General features: G+C 47.1%; 1 protein-coding gene across 2 annotated transcripts in view; it reads right to left on the bottom strand.

Annotated features, from left to right (window-relative positions):
• The window catches only part of cdk19 (cyclin dependent kinase 19), a 272,731-nt gene that overhangs the window by 100,026 nt on the left and 156,420 nt on the right, over window positions 1–16,285 (bottom strand). For both annotated transcript variants that reach the window (XM_067985049.1, XM_067985048.1), the window contains exon 7: window positions 4,614–4,757. In XM_067985049.1, coding sequence (XP_067841150.1) covers window positions 4,614–4,757 — 144 coding nt within the window. The remainder of the gene's footprint in view (window positions 1–4,613; window positions 4,758–16,285) is intronic.

The following is a 16,285-nucleotide window of genomic DNA, read 5'->3' on the forward strand; positions in this document are numbered from 1 at the left end:
GTTTGTACTCTACAAGAGCCTCCTTCCATCCTACTTCATCTCACTTTATCAGCATAACTTATTCTTTTCTCCCTCATGTGCTTATCTAGCTTCGCCTCAAATACTCGATGTGGTAGCAAGTTCCACATTCTAACCACTCTCTGGGTAAAGAAGTTTGTCCTGAATTCCCTGTTGGATTTATTGGTGACTATCTTACATTTATGGCCCCAAATTTTGGACTTCCCCACAAGTGGAAACATCTTCTCTACATCTACCCTATCAAACCCTTTCATAGTTTTAAAGATCTCCATCAGCTCACAGTCTTCTCTTTTCTAGAGATAAGAGCCCCAGCCGATTCAGTCTTTCCTGATAATTCTAATCTCTCAGTTCTGATATCATTCTTGTACGTCTTTTTTGCTCCTTCTCCAGTGCCTCAATATCATTTTTGTAATATGGAGACCAGAACTGTTCACAGTACTCCAAGTGTTGTGCAAGTCCTTACATTTAACCAAGGTTCTATACAGGTTTAACATAACTTCTTTGCTTTTCAGTTCTATTCCTCTAGAAATGAACCCCAGTGCTTTGTTTGCATTTTTTATGGCCTCGATAATCTGCATTACTACTTTTAATTTAGTTTGTGAATCTGCGCTCCTTGATCTCTTTACTCCTCTACCTCATTTGGACTCTTATTTTCCAAGGAGTATGTGGCCTCCTTATTTCTCCTACCAAAATGCACCACCTCACACTTACCTATATGGAAATTCATTTGCCATTTACACGCTGATTCTGCAAGTTTATTAATGTATTCTTGTATTTTGTCGCAGCCCTCCTCAGTAGTAACCATACCCCGATGGCACCATTTCGAAGACGAGCAGGGGAGCTCTCCCCAGTGTCCTGGCCAACCAACATCACTAAAACAGATTATCTGGTCATATCACATTGCTGTGTGCAAATTAGCTGCCGCATTTCATGCATTACAACAGTGACTACATTTTAAAAGTACTTCATTGTAAAGCACTTTGGGATGCCCTGAGGTCGTGGAAGGCGCTATAGAATGTTACAGCACAGAAGGAGGCCATTCGGCCCATTATGCCCGTGCCGGCTCTTTGAAAAAGCTACCCAATAAGTCCCATTCCCCTGCCCTTCCCCATAGCCTTGTAAATCTTTTCCCCTCAAGTATTTATCCAATTCCCTTTTGAAAGTTACTATTGACTCTGCTTCCACCACCTTTTCAGGCAGTGCATTCCAGATCATAACTCTCTGCATAAAAGAATGTTTCTTCATGTCGCCTCTGGTTCTTTTGCCAATCACCGTAAATCTGGATCCTCTGATTACCGACCCTTCTGCCACTGGAAACAGTTTCTCCTTATTTACTCTATCAAAACCGTTCATGATTTTGAACACCTCTATCAAATCTCCCATAACCTTCTCTGTTTTAAGGAGAACAATCCCAGCTTCTCCAATTTCTCGACTTGAAGTCCCTCATCCCTGGTACCATTGTAGTAAATCTCTTCTGCACCCTCTCTAAGGCCTTCACATCCTTCCTAAAGTGTGGTGCCCAAATGTGGTGGCCTAACCAGTGTTTTATAAAAGTTTAGCATAACTTCCTTGCTTTTGTACTCTATGCCTCTATTAATAAAGCCCAAGATCCCACATGCGTTTTTAACAGGCTTCTCAACTTGTCCTACCACCTTCAAAGATTTGTTTTTGTGCACCCCCAGGTCTCTCTGTTCCTGCACCACATTTAAAATTGTGCTATTTAGTTTATATTGCCTCGCCTCATTCTTCCTACCAAAATATATCACTTCACACTTCCTGTTGCAGAGATTTACCACTTGCTCAACGAAATAATGGGGGGAATTTTACCCCCACCTCCCACGACAGGAGGTGTGGGTAAAATGCGACCACAACCCCCCGCGTACACGCCCGCTGCCATTTTTACAGCGGCAGGTTGCATGGCGTGTTTGTGTCACGCTCTCGAGAGGCGGGACGCTTCATTATAATATTTAAAGCAGGCTCCCACAGTGCAGTTGGGAGCCTGATTTAAATTTAACGCCGGCCAGCCGGCCGGATTTCCCAGCACTCGGGAAATCGGGCAGCTAAATTTAGACAGGAACAGCTGCATCAAGCAGGTAAGTGCTTTTTATAGCAGTGCTTGTGGGCCAGAAGGAGTAGGAGTGCTCCCCTCGGCCCCTCAAGCAAATATTCTGCCGCTATCGGCCAACCCACACACAACACCCCCATCAAACCCGTGATCACGAACATTCTGCCCTTAGATCTCTCCCAGTCCCTACTCCCTCTCAATTGCCTGTCCGAACCCCCCCTTCTGCCCCATGATCACTCCTGGTCCCCCTTCTCTTCCCTTCTGGTTGCCGGTCCGCCCCCCCACCCCACCACCCAGCTCTCGGTTTCCGGGGACCAGCCCCAACGGTCCCCGGTTGTGGCCTTCTACCGCTGACTTTTCCACCCGGCAGTCGGCTAGCCTGTCAATCTGGCCGGCTGCCAGGCGGGAAATGGGGTAAAAAAAATAATTCGGCAGGACTTCGCGTTACCTGAATTTCCGGATTCCCCCCATCAAACACGCTCCCCTGCTCCCTCCCTGTAAATATTGTGAGAACTATGGGCTTTTAAACGAGGTATCAATCTAGTGGCCCTACTCTGAACCTTTTCCAGGGCCTCTATAATCACCCACCATGTGAGGGGACGAAAACTAAACGCAGTATTATATATGAGGCCTAACCAAGGTCTTGTACAAGGTCATTATGATGCTTTTTGTTCTATATCGGATTGTCCAACAATACATCATCATAGAATGATACAGCACAGAAGGAGGCCATTCAGCCCATCGTACCTGTGCCGGCTCTTTGAAAGAACTATCCAATTAGTCCCACTTCCCTGCTGTTCCCCGTAGCCCTGCAAATATTTCCCCTTCAAGTATTTATCCAATTCCCTTTTGAAAGTTACTGCTGAATCTGCTCAGAGCACATCTGGAGACAGCCAAACAGAAGCAGAGAGTTCAATTCTTTTTTTGTCTGCTCTAGACTCTGTTGAGCAGATGATCCTGCCTAAGGGATTACTGTGGATTTAATAATTCCCTTTTCTTCTTAAACATATACAATAATATTACATAAAGCATGGGGGTCACACTCTTCCACAATACAGGGATTGACATCCTCATTATCAGAATCTCAGGTAAAGCAATATATTTCACATCACCAAATAAACACCATCCCCAGCAGACAGAAGGAATGCAAAAACATTATGGACACACATCCACTGCTGCCAAACACCAAAAAAGAAACTAGCCGAAACAAAAGAAGAAAAAAACCAAGAACAGCAGCAGATATGATTGAACAGAAATAAATGATTCTACCTGTATTGTGACAGGAAATTGAAGACAGCTGTCTCATTTGTCAGTCATTGTGGCTGTTAATGGTGAAGCCATTAACTCTTTTATTATTCTTGGTAAATAAAGAAATATCACATTTACAATATATAAAAAAAATCATGGTTGGGAAGTATGAAGCCATTTTATACTTGTGCTCATTTTAGTTCAGATTCAAGGAGACCAGTGTCCACGAGCCAGCTCCTGGCTGTTAAACTGATAAATCCGCCTCCCTTATCCTGGGGACAGACTCACAGGCCCAATTTTTTGTGGCTCTATGATTCTGCAGCCAGGCTATGTAAGCTGAGTTTAGTAGCATAAACACAGTTGAATGCTCACAGAGGCCAATCTCCCAGAATTGGAACTAAAATAACTACAGTTTTAAAACAGCGTAAAATATCTTTTATTCACAAGAAAGGAGAGCCCTGCGTAGTGTGCAAGGCACAGTCTCACTCTATAACTAATGTTTATTTACATCTGCTGATAAAAGGGTTGACAATGGGGAAACTGTAGGCTGAAATGGGAGTGAAACCTTCTCCCACAGCACATTCAAAAAGCAGTTATTTTCTAGATACCATTATTGTAATCATACTGTTACAATGCTTCGTAGGAATGTTTTAATTGAACTCTTATAAACAGGTCCTACTGATGCTAAAATTGTTTTATTGTCTATGAGCATACTGAACAGTGTGAGGTTCCACTTTAAAAAAACAAAAAGTCATATTTTGGTTTTCTGCTTAAATGCAGCATCTTGTTAAATCACTGTGGAATCAATATTAATGTTGCGATTGGCTGTCACAGCACTGCAAACCCCCCATGTGTCCTCACTCATAATGTTGGTGTAGAGTTTTAATTCTACTTTGCAGGGTTATTTAAATAGCAAGTACAACCAACTCATTTACTATACAAGGAGGTTGGATTTGTATGTAAATTTAGATGAATCTGACATACATAAAATGTTACATGCAAGAATTAATCTGAAATCAAATGTTTGTGTCAGGCTTATCAATCTGGAAAGCTTTATACATATCTCATATCTCACAGTTTAATATCACTCCATCGGACAGCACATTGGTACATCAACATGTTACATCATTGAGTATCCTCTCTATAGAACCTCCACTTATTAGTTCAGTAGCAGGCTTCACTTTAGTGGGGCAGTAGACCAGCTTTATTAAACTGCACCAGACTTTTTTCCTATTAGTAATTAAACTAGAAATAAAATTTTGCATCAGCTAAACAAACTCACCAGCAGGAAACCCCATAACACTGAAAATACGATCCAACTGGTCATGGTGAAAGGGGTTACTTGTTTTGATATCTTCCTGACGGCAATGAAAGATGGGTTCTGATGTTAAAAGTTCTGCAAAAATACACCCAATTGCCCAAATATCTAAAATAAAAGACAGAAATAAAATGAGTCAGAAAATTACAATGCTGAATTCACTGTGATCCATGATATGTCTTAGTTATCTCTGTTCTGATGGTGCTACTATTGTGTAGGCTTTCAATCAACTGTGACCAAAAGAAATTCTACAGGGAACAATGAGCATGCCTGTAACTTTTGTATTTTCTGAAACGAAAATAATAGCTTGTATCCTCCCCAGCTCCTTGATAAATGTAGGTCATAAAGGTGTTGGCCTAAAAGGTCAAAATTGTCTTGTTATACTTGATATACCAGGACCAGGTAGAATCATGAGGGGCTGATAATATTTGTTATACCGTTAACATATAAGAATTTTGGAATTATCACAATGTTTCTGTCACCATTTGAGAAAGGCAGCATAAATGAACAGGCTTAAGATATGGAGATGTATGTAGATAGCATGCGACTCCTCATATCCCGTTAATTAACTAATCTCTTCTTCGTGGGTGGCCAAATGACACAGCATTTTGGTGTATTCCGTCAAGTTTGGGGATACGAGTTCACCTGCATCTGGCCAGGTTATATCTGACTTGAGAGTGGATGATTTGGTCACTGATTGACAACGGTGGAAAATTATTACATTCCCAGCACTAAGATACCTCATATGAGAAAAAATTACACTTTACAAAGTAAATCAAAAGTTTTCATCCTCCACGTAGTGAGTGTTCCTGATCTCCGTTGCATGGGCAGGTTGGAGGCATCAAGCAGAGCTTAGGTATTTTCCCACAGCCGGACACCAAGTTACACAGTGACATTAGGTGAGGTCTGGGAGAAGGTTGTTGTTTGCTAGACAATAGTTATTGGTGATAGGATGAAATGAAGTAGGGTGGGAGGAGGCTTGTGTGGAGCATAAACACCAGCAGCACGGACCAGTTGGGCCAAATGGCCTGCTCTGAGCTGTAATTTCCATGTAACTCATGGTTTTGGAAGACTGAAAAGAGGGATGAAAATAGTAAAATCTGTGATATGAAAAGAAAGTACTCGGCTAGCAACTCAAAACTGATAGGAATGTTTACGTTTGAAGATAAAAATGACTGTTCACAGCCCAATACAGGGATGGCATACTGCCACATTTGAAAGAAGAGAACCTACTTACAGGAGGTCACATACCAAATATTCTAGATTCTTTTTCTTTAAATTTTATTTTTCCCTTCTTTTTCTAAATGACTCCATGGTGAAGTAAGATTCCTTAGACACCAATCACCCTCCGGTACCTCATCAATGAGGCCATTATTCATGGACAAGTCTCGACAGTGAACGTTCATATGTTACTTCATGGACAGCACTCCAATAATGGTGTTGATATTGAGAGAGACCAAGAATATTAGTAGACTTGATAAGAACATAAGAAATAGGAGCAGGAGTAGGCCATCCGGCCCCATTCTACAAAATCATGGCTGATCTTCTACCTCAATGCCATTTTCCTGCACTATCCCCATATCCCGTGATGCCTTTAATATCTAGAAATCTATCGATCTCTGTTTTGAATGTACTCAATGACTGAGCCTCCACAGCCCTCTGGGGTAAAGAATTCCAAAGATTCACCACCCTCAGAGAAGAAATTTCTCCTCATCTCAGTCCTAAATGGCCTACCCCTTATTCCGTGACTGTGACCCCTGGTTCTAGACTCCCCAGCCAGGGGAAACATCCTCCCTGCATCTATCCTGTCGAGCCCTGTAAGAATTTTGTATGTTTCAATGAGATCACCTCTCATTCTTCTAAACTCGAGAGAATACAGGCCTAGTCTACTCAATCTCTCCTCATATGACAATCCCGCCATTCCAGGAATCAGTCTGGTGAACCTTTGTTGCACTCTCTCTATGGCAAGTATATCCTTTCTTAGGTAAGGAGACCAAAATTGTACACAATACTCCAGGTGCAGTCTCACCAAGGCCCTATATAATTGCAGTAAGTCATCTTTACTCATGTATTCAAATACTCTTGTAATAAAGGCCAACATACCATTTGCCTTCCTAATTGCTTGCTGCACCTGCATGTTAGCTTTCAGTGACTCATGTACAAGGACACCCAGGTCCCTTTGAACATCAACATTTCCCAATCTCTCACCATTTAAAAAATACTCTGCATTTCTGTTTTTCCTACCAAAGTGGATAACTTCACATTTTTCCACATTACATTCAACCTGCCATGTTCTTGCCTACTCACTCAGCCTGTTTATATCCCCTTGAAGCCTCTTTACATCCTCCTCACAACTCACATTCTCATCTACTTTTGTGCCATCAGCAAACTTGGAAATATTACATTTGGTCCCCTCATCCAAATCATTGATATAGATTGTGAATAGCTGGGGCCCAAGCACCGATCCCTGCAGTACCCTCCTAGTCACAGTCTGTTAACCTGAAAAAGACCTATTTATTCCTACTCTCTGTTTTCTGTCCATTAACCAATTCCCAATCCATGCCAGAATATTAACCCCAATTCCATGTGCTCTAACTTTGTTCACCAACCTCCTGTATGGGACCTTATCAAAAGCCTTCTGAAAATCCAAATACACCACATCCACTGGTTCCCCCTTATCTATTCTGCTAGTTACATCCTCAAAGAACTCCAATAGGTTTGTCAAACATAATTTCGCTTTCATTATTCCATGTTGATTTTGTCATATCCTATTACTATTTTCTAAGTGTCCTGTTATCACATCCTTTATAATAGATTCTAGCATTTTCCCTACTACTGATGTCAGGCTAACAGGTCTGTAGCTCCCTGTTTTCTCTCTCCCTCCTTTCTTAAATAGTGGGGTTACATTTGCTACCCTCCAATCTGCAGGAACCATTCCAGAATCTATAGAATTTTGGAAGATGACAACCAATGCATCCACTATCTCCATAAACACCTCTTTCAAAACCCAGGGATGTAGATCATCAGGTCCTTGAGATTTATCGACTTTCAGTCCCATTAATTTCTCCAGCACTTTTTTTTTACCAATACTAATTTCTTTCAGTTCCTCATTCTCGCCAGACCCTTGGTTCTCTAGAATTTCTGGGAGGTTTTTTGTGTCTTCTTCTGTGAAGACAGACACAAAGTATTTGTTTCATTTCTCTGCCATTTCCTTATTCCCCATTATAAATTCTCCGATCTCTGTCTGTAAGGAGTCCCACATTTGTCTTCGTCAGTCTTTTCCTTTTTACATACCCATAGAAGCTTTTACAGTTTGTTATTATGTTTCTCGCTAGTTTATTCTCATATTCGATTTTCCCTTTCTTTATTAATTTCTTGGTCCTCCTTTCCTGAAATCTAAAATGCTCCCAATCCTCAGGCTTTTTCTGGCAACTTTATATGCCTCTTTTTGATTTAACACTATCTTTAATTTCTCTTGTTAGCCACCGTTGGACCACTTTTCCTGTTGGGTTTTTGTGCCTTAAAGGAATATATATTTGTTGCAAATGATGTATTAATTCTTTAAATGCTAGCCGTTGCCTGTCTACCATCATACCTTTTAATGTAGTTCCCCAATCAACCACAGCCAACTGGCGCCTCATACCTTCGTAGTTTCCTTTGTTTAGATTTAAGACCCTAGTTTCGGATTGAACTACATCACTTTCAAACTTAATGAAGAATTCTATCATATTATGGTCACTCTTCCCTAAGGGCTCCTTTACAACAAGATTATTAATCAACCCTTTCTTATTGCACAATACTAGATCTAAAATAGCCTGTTCCCTAGTTGGTTCCTCAACATACTGATCTAGAAAACCATCCTGTATACATTCCAGAGATTTGTCCTCCACAGTATTAGTGCTAATTTGGTTTGCCCAATCTATATGTACATTAAAGTCTCCCATGATTAATGTATTACCTTTGTTACATGCACTTCTCATTTCCTGCTTTATACCGTGCCCCACATTACCACTACTGTTTGGTGGCCTATAAACAACTCCCACCAATGTTTTCTGCCCCTTGATGTTTCTTAGCTCCACCCAAACTGATTCTACATCTTGATCTTCTGAGCCAAGATCCTTTCTCACTATTGTACTGATTTCATCCTTTATTAACTGCGCTACCCCACCTCCTTTTCGCCTGTCCTTCCTAAATGTTGAATATCCTTGAATATTCAGTTCCCAGTCTTGGTCACCCTGCCGCCATGTCTCCGTAATGGCAATTAGATCATACCCATTTACTTCTATTTGTGCCGTCAATTCATCTACCTTGTTGCGAATGCTGTGGGGATTCAAGAAACGGCTGAGTGCACTGGATACAACAAAGGCTATGGGCTCTGACAACATCCCGGCTGTAGTGCTGAAGGCTTGTGCTCCAGAACTAGCCGCGCCTCCAGCCAAGCTGTTCCAGTACAGCTACAACACTGGCATCTACCCGACAATGTGGAAAATTGCCCAGGTATGTCCTGTCCACAAAAAGCAGGACAAATCCAATCCGGCCAATTACCGCCCCATCAGTCTACTCTCAATCATCAGCAAAGTGATGGAAGATGTCGTCGACAGTGCTATCAAGCAGCACTTACTCACCAATAACCTGCTCACCGATGCTCAGTTTGGGTTCCGCCAGGACCACTCGGCTCCAGACATCATTACAGCCTTGGTCCAAACATGGACAAAGGAGCTGAATTCCAGAGGTGAGGTGAGAGTGACTGCCCTTGACATCAAGGCAGCATTTGACCAAGTGTGGCACCAAGGAGCCCCAGTAAAATTGAAGTCAATGGGAATCAGGGGGAAAACTCTCCAGTGGCTGGAGTCATACCTAGCACAAAGGAAGATGGTAGTGGTTGTTGGAGGCCAATCATCTCAGCCCCAGGACATTGCTGCAGGAGTTCCTCAGGGCAGTGTCCTAGGCCCCACCATCTTCAGCTGCTTCATCAATGACCTTCCCTCCATCATAAGGTCAGAAATGGGGATGTTCGCTGATGATTGCAAAGTGTTCAGTTCCATTCGCAACCCCTCAAATAATGAAGCAGTCCGAGCCCGCATGCAACAAGACCTGGACAACATCCAGGCTTGGGCTCAGAAGTGGCAAGTAACATTCGCGCCAGATAAGTGCCAGGCAATGACCATCTCCAACAAGAGAGAGTCTAACCACCTCCCCTTGACATTCAACGGCATTACCATCGCCGAATCACCCACCATCAACATCCTGGGGGTCACCATTGACCAGAAACTTAACTGGACCAGCCATATAAATACTGTGGCTACAAGAGCAGGTCAGAGGCTAGGTATTCTGCAGTGAGTGACTCACCTCCTGACTCCCCAAAGCCTTTCCACCATCTACAAGGCACAAGTCAGGAGTGTGATGGAATACTCTCCACTTGCCTGGATGAGTGCAGCTCCAACAACACTCAAGAAGCTCGACAACATCCAGGACAAAGCAGCCCGCTTGATTGGCACCCCATCCACCACCCTAAACATTCACTCCCTTCACCACCGGCGCACTGTGGCTGCAGTGTGTACCATCCACAGGATGCACTGCAGCAACTCGTCAAGGCTTCTTCGACAGCACCTCCCAAACCCGCGACCTCTACCACCTAGAAGGACAAGAGCAGCAGGTGCATGGGAACAACACCACCTGCACGTTCCCCTCCAAGTCATGCACCATCCCGACTTGGAAATATATCGCCATTCCTTCATTGTCGCTGGGTCAAAATCCTGGAACTCCCTTCCTAACAGCACTGTGGGAGAACCTTCACCACACGGACTGTAGCGGTTCAAGAAGGCGGCTCACCACCACCTTCTCAAGGGCAATTAGTGATGGGCAATAAACGCCGGCCTCGCCAGCGACGCCCACATCCCATGAACGAATAATAAAAAGAAAATTTTGCCTTCTTAACATTTATTCCTATTTTGACCTTATTTGCTGCTGGCCTTTGTTTCCTCTGCCTTCCAATTTCACTTACTACTTTTCTGTCTTCCGCTTCCAGCTTTGTTACTTTCCCTTCTGAATCTCCTCTCAGGTTTCCACCCCCCTGCCAAGTTAGTTTAAACCCTCCCCAAAAGCACTAGCAAACCTCCCCGCAAGAATATTGGTCCCAGCCCTGTTGAGGTGCAACCCGTCTGGCTTGTACAGGTCCCACCTTCCCCAGAACCAGTCCCAATGCCCCAGGAATCTAAAGCCCTCCCTCCTGCACCATCTCTCCAGACACGCATTCATTTGCTCTATCCTCACTAGCATGAGGCACTGGGAATAATCTGGAGATTACTACCCTTGAGGTCCTGCTTGTTAATTTATTTCCTAACTCCTTAAAATCTGCTTGCAGGACCTCATCCCCCTTTCTACCTATGTTGTTGGTGCTGATATGAACCACGACCTCTGGCTGTTCACCCTCCCCCCACAGAATGTTCTGCAGCCGCTCAGTGACATCCTTGATCCTGGCACCAAGGAGGCAACATACCATCCTGGAATCAGGTCTGCGGCCGCAGAAACGCCTGTCTGCTCTCCTAACTATAGAACCCCCTACCACTATTGCTGTCCTGACCTTTCTCCTCCCCCCCCCCCGACGTACAGCTGGGCCACCCACGGTGCTATGGTCTTGGCTCTGGCTGCGCTCCGCAGAGGAACCCTCTCCCTCACCAGTATTCAGAACTGAATACTGGTTGGAGAGTGAGATGCCCTCAGGGGATTGCTGCACTACCTGCCTGTTCCTCCTTGTCCGTCTGGCGGTCACCCAGTCCCTCTCTGCCTGCACTCTCTTAAGCTGCGGGGTGACCACATCCTGAAACGTGCTATCCACGTAGCTCTCAACCTCGCAGATGCACTGCAGTGACGCCAGCTGTTGCTCAAGCTCCTCCAGCTGACGACACTTCCTGCACCTGTGGTTGTCCAGGACACGGGAAGCATCCTGGAGTTCCCACATGGCACAGGATGCGCATTCCATGGGTGTGAGCTGCCCTGCCATGCCTCAAGTTTAGTTAATCTAATAAATCAACTAGAAATAAACTAAAGACTTAAAAAAGACACTCAACGGTAAAAGAAAACCTCATCAGCTAGCAGCCAATTAGCTCCTTCCCTTGTGCTGACGTCACTCTTGATTTTCTTACCTTGCTCCTTGGAGCTCCAAACTCTTTATCACTGATCCCGCGCTCCGCTCTCTCTCGCTTCTCCTTTTATCTCTGATCCCACGCTCCGCTCTCTCTCTCTCCTCCTTTTATCGCTGATCCCGCGCTCCGCTCTCTCTCTCTCCTCCTTTTATCTCTGATCCCGCGCTCCGCTCTCTCTCGCTTCTCCTTTTATCTCTGATCCCACGCTCCGCTCTCTCTCTCTCCTCCTTTTATCGCTGATCCCGTGCTCCGCTCTCTCTCTCTCCTCCTTTTATCGCTGATCCCGCGCTCCGCTCTCTCTCTCTCCTCCTTTTATCGCTGATCCCGCGCTCCGCTCTCTCTCTCTCCTCCTTTTATCGCTGATCCCGCGCTCCACTCTCTCTCTCTCCTCCTTTTATCGCTGATCCCGCGCTCCACTCTCTCTCTCTCCTCCTTTTATCGCTGATCCCACACTCCGCTCTCTCTCTCTCCTCCTTTTATCGCTGATCCCGCGCTCCGCTCTCTCTCTCTCTTCCTTTTATCGTTGATCCCGCCGTCCGCTCTCTCTCTCTCTTCCTTTTATCGCTGATCCCACGCTCTCTCTCTCTCCTCCTTTTATCGCTGATCCCGCACTCCGCTCTCTCTCTCTCCTCCTTTTATCTCTGATCCCGCGCTCCGCTCTCTCTCTCTCCTCCTTTTATCGCTGATCCCGCACTCCGCTCTCTCTCTCTCCTCCTTTTATCGCTGATCCCGTGCTCCGCTCTCTCTCTCTCTCCTCCTTTTATCGCTGATCCCGTGCTCCGCTCTCTCTCTCTCTCCTCCTTTTATCGTTGATCCCGCACTCCGCTCTCTCTCTCTCCTCCTTTTATCGCTGATCCCGCGCTCCGCTCTCTCTCTCTCCTCCTTTTATCGCTGATCCCGCACTCCGCTCTCTCTCTCTCCTCCTTTTATCGCTGATCCCGCACTCCGCTCTCTCTCTCTCCTCCTTTTATCGCTGATCCCGCGCTCCGCTCTCTCTCTCTCCTCCTTTTATCTCTGATCCCGCGCTCCGCTCTCTCTCTCTCTTCCTTTTATCGCTGATCCCACGCTCTCTCTCTCTCCTCCTTTTATCGTTGATCCCACGCTCCGCTCTCTCTCTCTCTTCCTTTTATCGCTGATCCCGCGCTCCGCTCTCTCTCTCTCCTCCTTTTATCGCTGATCCCGCGCTCCGCTCTCTCTCTCTCTTCCTTTTATCGCTGATCCCGCGCTCCGCTCTCTCTCTCTCCTCCTTTTATCGCTGATCCCGCGCTCCACTCTCTCTCTCTCTTCCTTTTATCTCTGATCCCGCGCTCCGCTCTCTCTCTCTCCTCCTTTTATCGTTGATCCCGCGCTCCACTCTCTCTCTCCTCCTTTTATCGCTGATCCCGCGCTCCGCTCTCTCTCTCTCCTCCTTTTATCGCTGATCCCGCACTCCGCTCTCTCTCTCTCCTCCTTTTATCGCTGATCCCGCGCTCCGCTCTCTCTCTCTCCTCCTTTTATCGCTGATCCCGCGCTCCGCTCTCTCTCTCTCCTCCTTTTATCGTTGATCCCGCGCTCCACTCTCTCTCTCCTCCTTTTATCGCTGATCCCGCGCTCCGCTCTCTCTCTCTCCTCCTTTTATCGCTGATCCCGTGCTCCGCTCTCTCTCTCTCTCCTCCTTTTATCTCTGATCCCGCGCTCCGCTCTCTCTCCTCCTTTTATCGCTGATCCCGCGCTCCGCTCTCTCTCTCTCCTCCTTTTATCGCTGATCCCGCGCTCCGCTCTCTCTCTCTCCTCCTTTTATCGCTGATCCCGCGCTCCACTCTCTCTCTCTCCTCCTTTTATCGTTGATCCCGCGCTCCACTCTCTCTCTCCTCCTTTTATCTCTGATCCCGCGCTCCACTCTCTCTCTCTCCTCCTTTTATCGCTGATCCCGCGCTCCGCTCTCTCTCTCTCCTCCTTTTATCGCTGATCCCGCACTCTGCTCTCTCTCTCTCCTCCTTTTATCGCCGATCCCGCACTCCGCTCTCTCTCTCTCCTCCTTTTATCGCTGATCCCACGCTCCGCTCTCTCTCTCTCCTCCTTTTATCGCTGATCCCGCACTCCGCTCTCTCTCTCTCCTCCTTTTATCGCTGATCCCGTGCTCCGCTCTCTCCTCCTTTTATCGCTGATCCCGCACTCTGCTCTCTCTCTCTCCTCCTTTTATCTCTGATCCCGTGCTCCGCTCTCTCTCTCTCGCTTCTCCTTTTATCTCTGATCCCGCGCTCCACTCTCTCTCTCTCCTCCTTTTATCTCTGATCCCGCACTCCACTCTCTCTCTCTCCTCCTTTTATCGTTGATCCCGCGCTCCACTCTCTCTCTCCTCCTTTTATCTCTGATCCCGCGCTCCACTCTCTCTCTCTCCTCCTTTTATCGTTGATCCCGCGCTCCGCTCTCTCTCTCTCCTCCTTTTATCGCTGATCCCGCGCTCCGCTCTCTCTCTCTCCTCCTTTTATCGCTGATCCCGCACTCCACTCTCTCTCTCTCCTCCTTTTATCGCTGATCCCGTGCTCCGCTCTCTCTCTCTCCTCCTTTTATCGCTGATCCCGCACTCCACTCTCTCTCTCTCCTCCTTTTATCGCTGATCCCGTGCTCCGCTCTCTCTCTCTCCTCCTTTTATCTCTGATCCCGCGCTCCACTCTCTCTCTCTCCTCCTTTTATCGCTGATCCCGTGCTCCGCTCTCTCTCTCTCCTCCTTTTATCGTTGATCCCGCGCTCCGCTCTCTCTCTCTCCTCCTTTTATCGCTGATCCCGCACTCCGCTCTCTCTCTCTCCTCCTTTTATCGCTGATCCCGCGCTCCGCTCTCTCTCTCTCCTCCTTTTATCGCTGATCCCGCACTCCGCTCTCTCTCTCTCCTCCTTTTATCGCTGATCCCGCGCTCCGCTCTCTCTCTCTCCTTCTTTTATCGCTGATCCCGCGCTCCGCTCTCTCTCTCTCCTCCTTTTATCGCTGATCCCGCACTCCGCTCTCTCTCTCTCCTCCTTTTATCGCTGATCCCGCACTCCGCTCTCTCTCTCTCCTCCTTTTATCGCTGATCCCGCGCTCCGCTCTCTCTCTCTCCTCCTTTTATCGCTGATCCCGCACTCCGCTCTCTCTCTCTCCTCCTTTTATCGCTGATCCCGCGCTCCACTCTCTCTCTCTCCTCCTTTTATCGCTGATCCCGCACTCCGCTCTCTCTCTCTCCTCCTTTTATCGTTGATCCCGCGCTCCGCTCTCTCTCTCTCCTCCTTTTATCGCTGATCCCGCACTCCGCTCTCTCTCTCTCCTCCTTTTATCGCTGATCCCGCGCTCCGCTCTCTCTCTCTCCTCCTTTTATCGCTGATCCCGCGCTCCGCTCTCTCTCTCTCCTCCTTTTATCTCTGATCCCGCGCTCCGCTCTCTCTCCTCCTTTTATCGCTGATCCCGCGCTCCGCTCTCTCTCTCTCCTCCTTTTATCGTTGATCCCGCGCTCCGCTCTCTCTCTCTCCTCCTTTTATTGCTGATCCCGCGCTCCGCTCTCTCTCGCTTCTCCTTTTATCTCTGATCCCGCGCTCCGCTCTCTCTCTCTCCTCCTTTTATCTCTGATCCCGCGCTCCGCTCTCTCTCTCTCCTCCTTTTATTGCTGATCCCGCGCTCCGCTCTCTCTCTCTCTTCCTTTTATCGCTGATCCCGCGCTCCACTCTCTCTCTCCTCCTTTTATCGCTGATCCCGCGCTCCACTCTCTCTCTCTCCTCCTTTTATCGCTGATCCCACACTCCGCTCTCTCTCTCTCTTCCTTTTATCGCTGATCCCGCGCTCCGCTCTCTCTCTCTCCTCCTTTTATCGTTGATCCCGCGCTCCACTCTCTCTCTCCTCCTTTTATCGCTGATCCCGTGCTCCGCTCTCTCTCTCCTCCTTTTATCGCTGATCCCGCGCTCCGCTCTCTCTCTCTCCTCCTTTTATCTCTGATCCCGCGCTCCGCTCTCTCTCTCTCCTCCTTTTATCGCTGATCCCGCGCTCCACTCTCTCTCTCCTCCTTTTATCGCTGATCCCGCGCTCCACTCTCTCTCTCTCCTCCTTTTATCGCTGATCCCACACTCCGCTCTCTCTCTCTCCTCCTTTTATCGCTGATCCCGCGCTCCGCTCTCTCTCTCTCCTCCTTTTATCGTTGATCCCGCGCTCCACTCTCTCTCTCCTCCTTTTATCGCTGATCCCGTGCTCCGCTCTCTCTCTCCTCCTTTTATCGCTGATCCCGCGCTCCACTCTCTCTCTCCTCCTTTTATCGCTGATCCCGCGCTCCACTCTCTCTCTCCTCCTTTTATCGCTGATCCCGCGCTCCACTCTCTCTCTCTCCTCCTTTTATCGCTGATCCCGCGCTCCACTCTCTCTCTCCTCCTTTTATCGCTGATCCCGCGCTCCACTCTCTCTCTCCTCCTTTTATCGCTGATCCCGCGCTCCGCTCTCTCTCTCTCCTCCTTTTATCGTTGATCCCGCGCTCCGCTCTCTCTCTCTCCTCC

Source organism: Heptranchias perlo, chromosome 5 (assembly GCF_035084215.1).
Source record: "Heptranchias perlo isolate sHepPer1 chromosome 5, sHepPer1.hap1, whole genome shotgun sequence".
Classification (NCBI taxonomy): domain Eukaryota; kingdom Metazoa; phylum Chordata; class Chondrichthyes; order Hexanchiformes; family Hexanchidae; genus Heptranchias; species Heptranchias perlo.